This window comes from Canis aureus, chromosome 14 (assembly GCF_053574225.1).
Source record: "Canis aureus isolate CA01 chromosome 14, VMU_Caureus_v.1.0, whole genome shotgun sequence".
NCBI lineage: Eukaryota > Metazoa > Chordata > Mammalia > Carnivora > Canidae > Canis > Canis aureus.
The window spans coordinates 62,386,549-62,402,968 of NC_135624.1; the positions used below are offsets into that span (position 1 = coordinate 62,386,549).

Below are 16,420 nucleotides of genomic sequence, written 5' to 3' on the forward strand. Positions count from 1 at the left end.
GACGTGGGACTTGAAACCGGGACTCCAGGATCACGCCCTGGGCCAAAGGCAGGCGTCAAACCACTGAGCCACCCAAGGATCCCCGAGATGAATGTTTTTAAAGGTCAAGAAGAGAGAAAAGAGAATTTGGTCTTGAAATCAAAGACTTTCATATAGTTCATTTTTATAATAGGATGCAGGTAGTGGTTGTTATATTTTAATTTCACAAACATTTCACTGAAAAATGAGTAAACTGGAAGAAGGCCATCAACTTGCTATGTTCTTTGGTAAGGAGTGATGCTCAGGCTGGGTACACGATAAAAGCCCAGGAGAATTAGTGGTCACCCAAAACAAAATGGATGGAAAAGTCATTTTATACAATTTTAACTATCTGTAGTTTCTCCAGCAAAGGACGGAATGACAAATTTTGCACAAAAATGAAGTGAAAATATTCTGAGTATTTATTTGCACAGTAACAGTGATATTGTGAATAGCCTACTTAATGTTCTGATATTCATGCCCAATGTTGGAAACACAGGTAAGCTCAGTAATTTTTGGAGGGGGAAGACTTTTCATTTAGAATAAAAAGTTTCTGTAAATTCCCGTAGAGTTTTATTTTAATTTAATTTTAATTTGCCAGTTTTTCTGTTGGCATGACATATTTCTGACTCTTAAACAGGCAATAAATCCCTTGAGAGCAGATGTTGATCTCAGAAGCTAAGTTGAGGAGTTGTTTCTTCACAGGGAGGGGAACTTTGCATCATAACTCCTTGCTGGCAGAAACCGGAGGAGCCCGTCTAGGAGGCAGACCAGCTGGAGGCCTCAGATACGACTACTCCTTTTTTATCTTCTTCCCAGTTTTTGCGACCTTCCGACAACAAAACAGACAACATTGTGTGGTGACAAATATAGCAGTTGCCACACAGGCCAGCAGAAACCCAATCACATCCAAGGAGTGGTACTGGAACCAGGTGAGGTCATGGGAAGCTGGCCGCAGGTGCTTGGCTCCTTGGTGGCGCATGACATACTCGATCCAGAAGACTGCCCGGTCCAAGGGCTTTATAGGCTGTTCGTGGTGAATTCTTGATAACTTCATAGCATTCTCTTTGTACCTAAGGGAGAAACGTAAAGATGCCGACATTGAAAGGAAGTTAATTTGCCAAACCAAAGAATTCCCATGAGAGGAATAGTCTTCACGGAATACCCATACATTCAGAATCAGCTAGAATATTATTGTGAAGTGGATGTAATAATGTACCTACTACTAAGATGTTGGTATGGGGTGTCACAAGCTACCCAGAAGCACCCCGTCTGCCCTGATCCTTTTAGTCATCATACATTAGTTTTTATTATTTATGTGTTAGAATATGAAGTGAGCACTCATTTCCTTTTGTCTTTTGTGTCAGAGTTGTTGGTTACTTCTCGCACTGTATGGTATTCCATTGTTTGGCAATACCGCAGGTGATTTCATCATTTAACGGTCAATAGCCATTTGTGTTACTAACCGTTTGGCCATTACTACCAATGCTGCCATAAAAATCTTGTATCTTTTGATTTACATGTTTGTACATGTGTTTGTATATATGTAGAAGTGGAATTGCGGAGAAGAGGTGTATTTATGAGTAGGATTTCTTTATTGGCTGAGTTATGTAGAAGTATATTGCTGAATTTCCAAAATGTAGAGAGGTTTTAGTTGTCTTTCTTTTTGATGATTCTAAGTGAATCCCAGTAGAGCCGAACAGTGTGCTCTTGATGATTTATATTTTTCAATTCTTTTTGGTTTATGGCCCACGTAGGGTTAATTCCAGTATCTATTCCATTCTTGAAAAATGGGTATTCTCTGTTGTTATATATATATATATGTCAGATGGGTTGCATTTTTAAATTGTGCCCTTCAAAACACTTAGGTATTTCTCCCTTCCATTATCTTGTTATCGTTTTTCCCTTGTTTTGATCTTATTTTTCTATGTTACTGAGAAAGATGTTTAAAAATTCAATATTATGACTGTAAATTTGAATGTTTGTTCTTTGGCCCCCTTCTACTGCATTTTGATGTTTTTTGTAGTAGGCGTCACTAATTGGTAATTTGTACTGTTTTGAAAGATCAATCTATTCGTCATTATGAAATACTTCTCTTTATTTTTGTTGGTGACTCTAGACTAGTGTGTCTGATATTAGCATGGGTCCAACATCTTTCTGCGGTTACTGCTAGAATAGATCATTTCCTACCTTCTTCGTACTTACAATCTTTTTGCACATTTCTATTTGAACATGTCTTATAACTGGCATATAGTTTAAAAAATGTGTTCTGACAATCTTTGTCTTTAAATTATTTAGTCTGTTTAGATTTAATGTCTTGGCATATTGATATTTTCATCTACTGTCTTAGTCTGTTTTCTTTTCTATTTGGCCAACCTGCCTTATATTTCTTTACCTTTCTCTCTTGTTTTAAGGTATTTTTATTATGCAATTACTCTACCATTTTCTCCCCATAATACATTTTTCAGTATTTCTGATATGTGAATGACAATAAGTACATGAAAAGATGTTTAGTAACTTTGGCTGTAAGAGAAATGAAATGAAGACCACAAGGAGAGACCCACTAGGATGGCTGTAATAAAAAAGATGATAGCAAGTATTGAAAATGATGTGGAGAACTTGAATCTCCCATACTTAGCTGGTGGAAATGTAAAATAGTGCAACTTATTTGGACATCAATTTGGCAGCTCCTCATAGAGATAATCTGTGGCCTAGAAGTCTACCCAAAATTCTACTCCTAGATGTCTACCCAAAAGAAGTGAAAAATTTTGTTCACATAATAAATGTGTAGCAATATTTATAATACCAAATTTGTGGAAATAACCCAAATGTTCACGAACTGATACATGGATAGATTGTAGCATATCCATACCATAGGATATTTATCATTCAGCAAAACAAAACTACCACACGAATGAAACACAAAAACATGCCAAATGAAAGAAGCCACATGCAAAAGCCCATAAGTGGTATGATCCCACTTGTATGAAACACCCAGAACACAGCAATTTGTAGAGACAGAAGTAAATTGATGTTTACTTGAGGCAAGAGTAATGGGCAAAAACTCCTAAGTCAGTCGTATGTGATTTCTTCTGGGCTAATGAAAATGTCCCAAACTTAGATTATGGTGATGGTTTCATAATTCCATAATACACTACATGTATTTGAGTTTTATACTTTTAGTTTTATGGTACACAAATTACATATTATAAAATATATTAACAATGAGAACCAAAATCAATGTTTGAGCAAAAAGAGATTTATAGCTTTGGAAATTTTGGTACTGTATTGAGTCACTTTACATGACTTCAAGTTCTTCATTCTTTCATTCTATGGTTTCTATCATAGGAACTTTGAAATGTTCTTACAGTTACTCTATAATAGTTTGCATTTGTGTATGTAGAAAAATGTTGCAGTAATTGGTTGCCCATTAAGTCAAAGGGATTTAAATGCAACTGTGAAATAAATGTCTGGTTGAAAATAAAAGTAGATTTAAGATCCGTTCTATCACTTGGCTTCTTTCCAAATTAGCTTCTTAAGAATGGGAGGAAATTCACAGCCACCATTGACTGAAGAATCTATCGATAAATTCCATCTATTGAAAAAAAAAGTAATACTCACGAAGGGTCATTAATGACCGTCCTCAATGCATCGAGCAAGTCTGCACTAGACATTGTGCTGAAGTCCAGTCTGATAGCTGCTCCCTTAGCTTTCATGTGAACAATGTTATCAGCTTGATCGGCAAACAAGGGAATGCCCACCATGGGGATCCCGTGGTAGATCGCCTCATAGATGCCGTTGGTTCCACCATGGGTTATAAAGGCTTTGGTTTTCGGATGACCTAGGATTGGATGAATCTCAGCACATTATTAACTGTAAGTCTTAGAAATCAAATGAGAATTGGGCAACATAAGACATATGTTATTATATAAACATGAAACAGCATTCAAATGTCTTTTGGCTCTCAGCGCAAGAAGCACATAAATGTGCTGGAGAGGTAAATGAAGATTGGTGTGGTGCTTGTAACTTGAAAAATGAATACAAGATTGCTGGACAGACAAATTGAACGATAACATTCTGGTTATCACCAAAAAAAGGGAAAGGGTGCAAAAAAAAGAAAGGCAGGTGGCATGTTAGAACATATTCTCTTAAAGGCACAGTAAAGTCACTGAGTTTCACATGTAGGGTGTCAAGGCAGCAGGAAGTGTGATGCTGGTGGCTCAAATCAGGGGAAGGAAAGATAGCACTTTATCATGAAATGTGTTGTGACTTCATGGAAAAGATTATGGTATTTTTCTAGAGAAAATGTAGGGTCACTGGTAATAAAAGAGAGGCTATTATTTTTCATTGGCACTGAATCCCCATGCAGAAGGAGAAAGGATAGGAATAAGGTGGGAAAATTCGGAGACAGAGCGATGTTCTAGGTAGTTAGTAACAAATTATGTGGGAGCAGTAATTACAGCTGAAATACAGGTACTTTGATTCTGGCCCTAAGGAATGGGACTGTGTATAACAACATGCCAACTGTTGCAGCTTATCTTTTTCCCTCTAGGTCTGCAAAATAAATATAAGAAAGTTAAGTTTTAGTTTTGAGTTTTTGAGTAGTAAATGCTCAGTAAGATTGCTTTTTGGTGAACTGTTATCATTTTGTTTAGAGTTCCTTTCAGTTCAATATTTTCCAGATTCTTACCAAGAAGGTCATTCTGGGGAAGCCACTTATACAGCCGAGTATTTGGCCCTAAGGTGTCTGGTTTCTTGCCATCAAATCTCCATAGAACCTTAGAAAGAAAATACCTTATTTCATGAGTTGAACTTTGAAGTTATAGGTTGTGAACATTTTAAAGAAATTAAGAGATGATCGTTAGACTCCTTTCATTGACTGATAAATAACAAGGCAAAAGATATTAAAAATGAGACTACTAAAACCCTAGTATAGTAAGAATACCCCCATCTTGTTACTTATTTTTATATTCAAGCAAATATGAATGTAATCATAATATTTCACTCATGAAGATTAGATGAGATTATCAAGGACAAAACAAGCATTTAAGAAATTTTTAGGCAGTTACTATAATTCTAGTGCAAACGAATAGGAAATTACTAAGATCCACACCTTTGTCTGTTATCATTGCTTTCATCTTCCAATGTAATACCAACCTATTTACATCTTTTTAAGTGATACAGAAGGACGTTCCCTTATATCTACTTGTTCATAGCCACTTGTTCCATAAGTCCTTTTATTTGAGTTTTACATGTTTTGATACCCAAAAAAGCTAAATGTGCAATCTGCTGCTTGTGAGAAACAAGTAATTATGCTTATTAGTAATTCATTAATATCAATAATTTCTCCTTAGTACGTTTAACTTCTTCCACATTACTAATGATTAGGCACTACTTCCAAGAAAAAGGTAATTTTTTTACATGAATGCAGAATATTATTAGTATTTCTTGGTTTGGCAGTTCTTTACATGTGGGAAGAAAAGCCTGTTGGCACTTCAGAAATAACAGTGTACGTGTCAAAAAAACTCCAAAAGTGTAGTGGTGCTAAGTTGTATTGAACTGGTTGTTGACATGTCAATGATGCACTACAAAGCACTGACAGCATTGATTGATATGAAATCTATGCCCAAGCAATTTCCATTGCCAGTACTAAATAGATTCTGATTTTAGAATTTCCCAGCAATCCTCATAACTGGATTATAGTTTACACTGGGTAGTATATATTTGCTATATGCATGTTAAAGTAACTTGCGATGGTAAGCAAAAATTAGCATAAGGAGAAACTATTACAGTGACCAAAAAGTAGTTCACAAATACCCAAATATGCCAGGTGCATTCTATGTATTGGAAAAGAATTTACTACTGTAGTTTATGTAGAAAGAGGCATATGAAACTTTCCCATGCTAGGCTTTCTTTCCGGTTGACTCCTTAATATGTTTCTTTTTCCTTCCTTAATTGGGAGCAGTTATTATTCTGATAAGTTAGAGTCCTTTGGAACCAGATATTTTTTTTTTTTTTTTTTTTTATTTATGATAGTCACAGAGAGAGAGAGAGAGAGGCGCAGAGACACAGGCAGAGGGAGAAGCAGGCTCCATGCACCGGGAGCCCGACGTGGGATTCGATCCCGGGTCTCCAGGATCGAGCCCTGGGCCAAAGGCAGGCGCCAAACCGCTGCGCCACCCAGGGATCCCTGGAACCAGATATTAATAAGCACTTGGTCACCTTGAGGAGTGGACCCATCTTCTCCCTTTTCATTGATCTTACTCTTTCACTCGTAATAGGGCCCATTTCATCAGTCATGTCAATTTTTCTCTTTCTCTAAGTCATCTTGGCTGGAGGAAAGCCTAGACATAGTTTGGTGATTGTTTTTCTGAACAGCACACTGAGGAGGCTTATCTCAAAATTTAGGGGAAGGAAGAGAAACCTGGATTATCTGGTAAGGGTAAACTGCAGGGTGCTTTTCAGACTTTTATCAGTTCCTCTTTAACATATCTGTTGAAATTTAACTCCTTTCTGAGAACAGCTATGAGGTAGGCAGTGCCCTTGGAAATCTTGAAAGGAATGCAGATCTTGTAAGGAAAAGGAAAGAATGACAGACAGAATTTGGTGACTGCTATACCTGCCCAGGACACATTACAATACCAAGCTTTACTCTGCACGTCCTAAATATATTTCTTTCCAATCTCAATGTTAATGCAAAGTTATTGTCAAAACAACTTCTGTAGTACTTAGCATCTGCCATTTATATTTTCCTCATGTTTGAGGTAAATTGGAGCTATCATAATGATGTTCATATCATGAAGGAAAGGGTAATCTGGCCCTTTACAGAGTTTAACAGCCTCATTAAGTAGTTGTATACAATTAAGATACTCTATCTAACCTTTTGTGGAATCTGGGCAAGGGCTGATGCGATCACATTGGCTCTTTCCTCTGGCATGTTATTGATCATTGACCCTAGAGAAAACACCACAATACCGTTTTCTCCAGAGCTCTGGACAAACTCTTCCATTTCCTGTGAAGAAAAAATTTGATCCATCACAAAAGAGAAATAGCATAGCAAACACTATTGAAAGAATTTCTATGAGGTTGCGTGGGAAGCTCAGTCGTTTCAGCATCCGACTCTTGATTTGGGCTCAGGTTATGATTGCAGGATTGTGAGATTGAGCCCTGGGTCTAGCTCTCTGCCCAGAGGGGACTTTCCTGGGTGTTCTCTCTCTCCTTCTGCTCCCTTCCCCCACCCAATGTGCAGTCTCTCTCTCTCTCTCTCATAAATAAATAAATAAATAAATAAATAAATAAATAAATCTTTAAAAATTTTTCTTCAATTAAAGATAGATATCAAATATCATCAAGAATTATTAGAGTAATGCCTATATTGATTCTTATTGTGATAAACTACACATAAAAATTATCATTTTAAGTATATCTGAGTATGCAGTTCAATAGTGTGTATATTTTATACTGTTGGTCAACTAATCACCAGAACTTTTTCACCTTGTTAAACTGGATCTCAGTACCCATTATATAACAATTACCAATTCCCTCATAGACCATCTTTATTTATTTATTTATTTTTTAAAAAGATTTTATCTTTTTATTCATGAGAAACAGAGATAGAGAGGCAGAGACACAGGCAGAGGGAGAAGCAGGCTCCATGCAGGGAGTCCGATTTGGGACTCGATCCCGGGTCTCCAGGATCATGTCCTCGGCCAAAGGCAGGTGCTAAATCGCTGAGCCACCCACTGATCTCCCCTCCTTGACCATCTTTATCAACCATCATTATACTTTGTATTTCTGTGAATTTGAGTGATCTGGATACCTTATATCAGGGGAATCATACAGTATTTGTCTCTTTATGATTGCCCACTTTCACTTTGCATAATATCCCAAAGCTTTGCCACTTTGGAGTAGGTGTTAGAATTTTCTTCTATTTTAGGCCGAATATTCCGTTGTGTGTAAATACATTTTGTTTATGGATTTATCTGTTGATGGACACTTGTGTTAGACTGAATAGAACTTTTGCTAGTTTTACATCAGGATTTAGACCTTGAGAAAGTTACCATATACACCTAAATATTTTGCAATCAAAATCGATATTAGGTTAACCATTGAATAAGATCTTAGTTTCAGGGTAATCAGACCCTTTGCAGAGTTTAACAGACTCATTAGTAGTTATATATGATTAAGGTTATTTATCTAACCTTTTGTGGAATCTGGGCAAGGGTAGATGTAATCACAATGGCTCATTCCTCTAGTAGACATCTAGCATGATGAAGAGACCATCAAGTAATTCAGTAAGGGATGCTTATTTTTCAATTATGTCTTGAAGGTTCAATATCAACCTAAAACTTATTACATCATTGCTTTTTTCATGAAGATTTTCACCTTATATGCTAAGAGTGTACTTTTGCAATATTATACTATGGATTTTTTCAGATATAAGTGGTAGGAGTTATTTGGTCTTTATTAAATATGCAGAATTCATGGTCCTCATTAAATACACATTGTAGCTTTCATGAAGATTATCACCTTATATGCTAAGAGTGTACTTTTGCAATATTATACTATGGATTTTTTCAGATATAAGTGGTAGAAGTTATTTGGTCTTTATTAAATATGCAGAATTCTTGGTCCTCATTAAATACACATTGTAGCTTTCATGAAGATTATCACCTTATATGCTAAGAGTGTACTTTTGCAATTTTATACTATGGATTTTTTCAGATATAAGTGGTAGAAGTTATTTGGTCTTTATTAAATATGCAGAATTCATGGTCCTCATTATATACACAGTGTAGCTTTCTCTGTGCTCAGGTTTACTGAGATTTTGTCTGGCCTTGGTGTGTGGCGGAAAACATATGTTCTCATATATTAATTAAACCTGTTAATGCTCTAAGTCGTCAAACCTTGGAATCTCAAATGAGGAATTGTGTAAAGTTGGAATGACAGCAAGGAAACATTAGATTTGCCTGCAGATATTGTTGGGGCACACACCATTGTTGAGGAATGATCTTTTTAAGCTACAAAAATGGCCCAGAGGAAACAAAGCAAAAGAAACAGGAATCAGGTACCGTAGGCAGGGATTTGGCGGGTTTGCAGTGGAGGCCTCCAACAAAGTCAAAATGTGGTAGGAGTGGGCGAGGATATTCAAAATCCCAGTAGGTTCGAATGAGCCATATATCAGCTTTCCTCATTAACTCATATAGTGTAGTGGGTCTTCCTGAAGGGGAAAAAACAAACAGATCACATCAATAAGAGAAAGGATGGGTATCCCTGGGTGGCTCAGCAGTATGGCGCCTCCCTTTGGCTCAGGGCGTGATCCTGGAGTCCCGAGATCGATTCCTGCCTCGGGCTCCTGGCATGGAGCCTGCTTCTCCCTCTGCCTGTGTCTCTGCCTCTCTCTCTCTTTCTGTGTCTATCATCAATCAATCAATCAATCAATCAATCTTTAGAAAGCTAAAAAAAAATAAGAGAAAGGATAAAAAGTATATGATCATTTCCACATATGCAGAAAAGGCATTTGACAAAGTAGAACAGCCATTGAAGATAAAATCCCTCAGCAACATTGGTTTCGAGGGAACATACCTCAACAAAATAAAGGCTAAAATGGAAAACCCACAGTGAACATCATACTCAATGGGAAACAACTGAGAGCTTCTCCTCTAAGGTCAGGCACAAGACAAGGATGTCCACCCTTACCACTTTTATTCAACATAGGACTAGAAGTCCTGGCTACAGCAATGAGACAATGAAAAGAAATAAAACCATCCAAACTGGTCAGGAAGAAATAAAACTGTCACTATTTGCAGTTGACATGATACTCTGTATAGAAAACCCTGAGGACTTAAGCAGAAAAGTCCTAGAACTGATAAACTAATTCAGTAAAGTCACAGGATACAAATCAGTGTACAGAAATCTGTTATATTTCTATGTACTAATAATGCAGCAGAAGAGAGACATTAAGAAAACTATCCTGTTTCCCATTGCACCAAAAATAATAAAACTTAACCAAAGAGGTGAAAGACCTGTACTCTGAAAACTATAAAATACTGATGAAAGAAATTGAGGATAAAAGGCATTCCATGCACAAAACTTGGAAGTATTGAACTGTCTATAATACCCAAGGCAAACTTTAGATTTAGTGTGATCCCTATCAAAATACCAACAGCATTTTTCACAGAACTGGAGCAAACGATCTTAAGATTTGTTGGAACGACAAAAGATTTCAAATGACCAGAGCTATCTTGAAAAAGAAAAACAACCAAACTGGACGTATCACAATACAAGAGTTCAAGTCATGCTACAAAGTTATAATGATCAAAACAGTATGGTCGTGACACAAAAATAGACACATAGATCAATGGAAGAGCATAGAAAACCCAGAAATGAACCCACAATTATATGGGCAATTAATCTTTGACAAAGCAGGAAAGAATATCCAATGGGAAAATGACAGTTTCTTGGTGTCGGGAATATTGGACAGCAACATGGAAAAGAATGAAACTGGACCACATTTTTTTTTAGTCTTCTTTTATTTTTTTTATCCTTTTTTTAAAATTTTTATTTATTTATGATAGTCACAGAGAGAGAGAGAGGCAAAGACATAGGCAGTGGGAGAAGCAGGCTCCATGCACTGGAAGCCCGACGTGGGATTTGATCCCGGGTCTCCAGGATCTTGCCCTGGGCCGAAGGCAGGCACCAAACCACTGCGCTACTCAGGGATCCCTTTTTTATTCTATTTTTATTTTTAGTATTTTATTTTATTTTATTTTATTTTATTTTATTTTATTTTATTTATTCATGAGAGACAGAGAGAGAGAGAGGCAGAGACACAGGCAGAGGGAGAAGCGGGCTCCATGCAGGGAATCCAAGGTGGGAGGGTCTCCAGGATCATGCCCTGGGCTGAAGGAGGTGCTTAACCGCTGAGCCACCCGGGGTGCCTTGACCACTTTCTTATAGTATACACAAAAATAAATTCAAGGTGGAATGAAAGACCTAAGCGTGAGACAGGAAAACCATCAAAATCCAGGAGAAGAAAACACGCAGTGACCTCTTTGACCTCAGCAAGAGCAATTTCTTACTAGATATATTGATGGTAGTAAGGAAACAAAAACAAAAATGAACTATTGGCACTTCATCAAGATAAAAATCTTCTGTACAGCCAAGGAAATAATCAGCAAACCTGACAGGCAACCTACAGAATGGGAGAAGGTATTTGCAAATGACATTTTCAGTAAAGAGATGGTATCCAACATCTATAAGGAGCTTATCAAACTCAACAACGACACCCAGGGAACAAATAACACATTTAAAAAATGGGCAGGAGACATGCATAGGCATTTTTTTTTAAAGATTTTATTAACTTATTCATAAGAGACACAGAGAGAGCGAGCGAGGCAGAGACACAGGCAGAGGGAGAAGCAGGCTCCATGCAGGGAGCCTGAGGTGGGACTCGATCCTGGGTGTCCAGGATCACACCCTGGCTGAAGGCAGCGCTAAACTGCTGAGCCACCCGGGCTGCCCATATGTCAAATTTAATGAACCAACCAAACAAGCAAAATACAAAAAGAGAGAGAGAAACCAAGAAATAGATTTTAACTGTAGGGAAAAAAACTGATGGTTATCAGAGGGGAGGGGAATGTGGGGGATGGGTAACATAGGTGATGGGGATTAAGAAGTGAACTCATGATGAGCACTGAGTGATGTATGGAAGTGTTGAATCACTATAGTGTACACCTGAAAGCAATATAACACTCTGTTAACTATCCTGGAATGAAAATTAAAACGTGGTAGAAAACTAACAGTAAATAAAGAAGCAAAAAAACTCATAACAAGCAACTTCTACTACAAGCAAGTAGAAGAAATGAGAATAATGGAATGTGAATTTACTATGGAATCTTCTGAAAGGAGTTTTGACTAGTTAGAAAAAAGGCTTAAAAGTATTTGTAGTTTGCTAACAGACACATATATGATACAAACATGTATTGATGCAAATATATACATTTGCATATATATTGATCATATGCAAATATGAGAGACAAAGTGTTAAGACTCATTTCTCACATCACAGTAGTACGTTCAAAACCAAACAATTTGTTAACCTAAGCCACTATGAAAATAAACCATGCATTTATTTATTCTTGAATTCTGCAAAAGTAACAGATGCAAATGTATACTATTGAGCCCCCCCATCAATTAACCAATGGAAACACCTTTCCCGCGTGTACTCAGTGTAATTTCTACAATTTAGCAAGTTATTCCCTTGATCCTAGATTTTCCAAGAAAACTGTGAGTTTTAGGGGGTATGGCTTGTACCGACCATTGTAATTAGTTAATATTTGGAGCTTAACAATATTTATGTAATAAATAATAATTGCAAGTCACAGCTGGAATATTTTCCACAAGTATGGAAATAGAACGTGCACTCTTAATTGTGGCGCATTACGTCTTTAGGGCAGTAACATAGTTTTTTTTTTTTTTTTTTAATGTGAACTATTAACGTGTATGTGCACCCCTCAATAAGATTTAGACTCTAAATCAGGATTTTTGGGCAACCCCGGTGGCGCAGCGGTTTAGCGCCACCTTCTGTCCAGGGTGTGATCCTGGAGACCCGGGATCGAGTCCCACATCAGGCTCCCTGCATGGAGCCTGCTTCTCCCTCTGCCTGTGTCTCTGCCTCTCTCTCTCTGTCTGTGTCTCTCATAAATAAATAAATAAATAAATAAATAAATAAATAAATAAATAAATAAATAAATATCTTTAAAAAAATTAAAAAAACCCAGGATTTATAAGCCCTGGTGAAAGAATATGTAATCATTAGAAACTTCATACTATAGATTCCTGAGTCTAACATAGCCATTGTATCTCATCGCCTTCTAATTGGCTGTGGTGAAGGAATTATGAAGGAGGTATTCACAGTCATAAAACATTATTAAACCTAAGCCACTGTCAAATTAAACATGCATTTGTTTATTCTGAAATGCTGCGAAAGTGACAGATGCAAATGTAAACAATTTTTTGAGCTCCCCTGTCAATTAACCAATGGAAACACTTTTTCCTAGAATACTCAGTCTAATTTCTACAACTCAGCAAGTTATTCCCTTGATCCTAAAATTTCTTTCAGGTAATATGTAAACACTTTAGTTCTTTTTTAAAAAAAGATTTTATTTATTCATGAGAGACAGACAGCGAGGCAGAGACACTGGCTTAGGGTGAAGCAGGCTCCATGCGGGGAGCCTGATGTGGGACTCTGTCCGGGGACCCCAGGATCACACCCTGAGCCAAAGGCAGACGCTTAACCGCTGAGCCACCAGGCATCCCAACACTTTAATTCTTAACTAAGGAAACTGAAGAAACAAGTGGGAATAATATCCTCAACACTATAGACAGTTGTACTAGAAATATATGACTCCTCAGTTGACATGTCTGCTTTCATCAAGATAGTGAAATTTCTAATGCCGTTTTTTTTAAGATGGAAAAAGTGGAATAAAATGGGTATATAGAAAATAAGTATAGTAGAGAAGAATTTAAAGCAGCGAAACTACTCTAATAGTGGTAGATGCATATCATTATAAATTTTTAAAACTCATAAAATGTACCAAGCTGAGAGTAAACTCTTATGTAAACTATGAACTTTGGATGATAATAATGTGTCAGTGTAGGTTCATGAGTTGCAACAAATGTACCACTTTGATGGGGGATGTTGATAATGGAGAAACTTATGCCTGTGGGGGGGGGGGTGAGGGTTATATAGGAAATCGTGATTCAAAATGCTGTGACTTAAAATTCTTCTAAAAAAGTAAAGCATAGCATAAGTAATATTTTCAGTGTGTATTTCATAAACAAGGAAGGATAAAATACTTTACTGAGAAAAAATTAAAAAGCAAACCACAGAAACCCCTTTTTAAAGCTATTACAAACAAACACATGGAATGGATATGTCATTGGTTCAAGAATTCCTCAGTGCTCTAATGTCAGTTATTGACTCCCTAGAGTGTGACGTACCCATAATGGACAGTGGGATTCTAACTGGCCCTGTCATATAAGTCTTTGCATGTGTTTGTGAGATTGAGAGATCATTTTATACTTTCATGTCATCATTTTACTTCTAAAAGACAAATTTCCTCCCTCTTAGTACTTCTACAAACTCTCCTCCCCAGCACTAGGAGAATTAGGACTTCATGTTACTAATGAAAAGCATGACTTACCTAGTACTTCGCTGTAAAACTGATCCCAACTCTTCTCATTTATTGTTTGGAACCAAAAGTCAAAATAAAGCACATATATCATATTTTTTACTCTCTCCATGAATGTCATTTGATCAGTTAATTCTGACAGAATAACAGGTACGTAGGATGGAGGGAGAGGAAGTCCTCCGCTGTGTTTCTCAAATGCGTAGCCTGCAGAGAAACGGAGACTGTACACTAAAGGTATTTTAAGGAGCTCAGCCAGCAGCTCACCGCAGGGTCCAACAGCGTCTGCAAGAATGACATCGAACTTTGATTCTTGTAGTTTTGTCATGAGTTTCTTGTTCAAAACTACATCTTTACAGAGCTTCTGAGCACATTCATAAAATTCCCAAAAAATTTCTTGCATTACTGAAAAATATGTCCAAAATGAATCTTTTGGCATATCATATATCCAAATGTTGAGCAGTTTTATGAACAAAGCCTCAAAATCACCTCTAGATAAATGTGCAGAGTAAATCTCAAATTTAATAGCAGATAATTTGTTCGGATCAACAAGAATGGAAGCTGACGATGTCAGAACAGTCACTTCATGACCCCTCTGGACAAGTTCATCCAGGATTGTCTTTACATTGATCCAGTGGCTGTATTCCGTGGGCCACACCAGCACCTTCCCGCAACTCCCAGAGCTAAAGTAACAGCTCAGCTGTAGCAGCAGAAGCACTGAAATCCATTTCATAGACATCCTGGGGGATGCGCTGCTTCTTCTGAAATCCCTGCCTTCTTCTGCCATTGCTTGCACTTATATCCGAGGAGCATCAATCAGGAAGTTAAACTATAACTCCTACCTTTCAAAGTAAATACATTATATGAACTGTCCGAGCATTTGGATGGCAAGTGGAAAAAGCCAAAGTAGACGACTTTGTTTGTATGCAAATGTGTGTAATGTCTGTTTGATGATTTTAGTCCTATCATCTAGCTAAGAGTCAAGGTGCAAGTCATGTGTCTTACGTAATATATTTTGGAAGAGTGTCGAGGACGCTGCTGCGAGGTGACTGCAGTCCTCTTGACACAAGAATGAAAGTTATTATACAGGAAAATTATCTTTCTGGTTATGATGACCCGAGAGATGTTTTTGTTTTGTTCATAAAAATTTGGTTGACATGTACTTCCATACCGTACAAGTGCCAGATTTAAAGTGTACAGTTCAGGGGTTCATAGTATATTCACAGAATTGTGCAACCGCTCCGGTGATCAATTTTAGAGCACTTTCATCACCCCAAATGGAAACCTTCACTCTGTAATGGAACTCTTCATTTTCTGCATTTCCCAGCCTTAGTCAGCATTTTGTCTGCTTTTTTTGTCATATATATTGCCTGTTTTGAGCATTTCGTATAAATGAAGTGTCTTTTGTGACTGGTTATTTTAATTAGCATACTATTTTATTTTAAAAAATTTTTTAACTTTATTGAGAGATCCTTGATATAACATTGTGCAGTGGTCAGGTGTACAACATGATGACTTGATTCGCTTTATATATTGTGACAAGATTACACCATTCTCATCCATCACCTCACACACTTATCTTTTTTTCTGGTGAGAACTTTATAAAAATCATTTTTATTACTTTTTTATTGAAGTACAGTTGACACACAATGTTAATTAGTTTCCGGTTACAACACAGTGATTCCACAAGTCTATCCGCTAGGGTGTGCTCACAGGCGTAAATTCCATTTGTCACTACACAATGTCACCACAATTACTGACTATATTCCCTGCGTTTTATGTTTTATTCTCCTGACATTTATTCCATTTATTTCATACCTGGAAGCCCGTATCTCCCACTCCCTTTCACTCATTTGGCCTTCCCTCTCCCCCTTTTTTCTAGAAGCTATCATTTCTCTATATTTGTGAGTCTTTCTGCTGTTTGTTTATTCGTTTTGTTTAGATTCCACATATAAGTGAAATCATATGACATTTGTCTTTCTCCTTCTGACATATTTTACTTAGTGTAACAACCTCTCAGTTTTTCCATGTTATCACCAATGGCAAGATATCATTCTTTGTTTGTGGTGGAATAATATTGCATTGTCTCCATATAGTACGTCATCTTTATCCATTCATCTATTGATGGACCCTTGGTATTTCCATCAGCTGCTCTTTCAAATAATGCTGCAGTAAACATAGGGTGTGTATATCTTTTTGAATTAGTGTTT

At 37.1% G+C, this 16,420-nt stretch overlaps 1 protein-coding gene across 2 annotated transcripts; it reads right to left on the reverse strand.

Moving 5' to 3' along the window:
- Nucleotides 1-417: 417 nt before the first annotated feature.
- On the reverse strand, nt 418-15,141 carry LOC144283729 (UDP-glucuronosyltransferase 2B31-like). 2 transcript variants are annotated; one of them, XM_077848220.1, is made up of 6 exons: nt 14,226-15,126; nt 9,090-9,238; nt 6,899-7,030; nt 4,709-4,796; nt 3,640-3,859; nt 418-1,091 (listed from the first exon to the last, which is right to left on the reverse strand). In XM_077848220.1, exons 1-6 carry the CDS (start codon nt 14,995-14,997, stop codon nt 812-814), a joined length of 1,641 nt encoding a protein of 546 aa, XP_077704346.1. In that variant the 5' UTR covers nt 14,998-15,126; the 3' UTR covers nt 418-811. The 2 variants fall into 2 exon arrangements, with proteins under 2 accessions (XP_077704346.1, XP_077704348.1); XM_077848222.1 differs by lacking the exons at nt 418-1,091; nt 3,640-3,859 and adding an exon at nt 3,182-3,613 and having other exon boundaries at nt 14,226-15,141.
- Between the last annotated feature and the right edge of the window lie 1,279 nt (nt 15,142-16,420).

Excerpts from the sequence above, each read along its gene's own strand:
- LOC144283729 (XM_077848220.1), bottom strand. The coding sequence starts at position 14,997 with ATGGCAGAAGAAGGCAGGGATTTCAGAAGAAGCAGCGCATCCCCCAGG. Across the intron at positions 9,239-14,225 it reads GTTTTACAGCGAAGTACTAG|GAAGACCCACTACACTATAT; the intron begins GTAAGTCATGCT and ends TTTCCCCTTCAG. Across the intron at positions 7,031-9,089 it reads CCGCCAAATCCCTGCCTACG|GAAATGGAAGAGTTTGTCCA; the intron begins GTACCTGATTCC and ends TTTTCTTCACAG.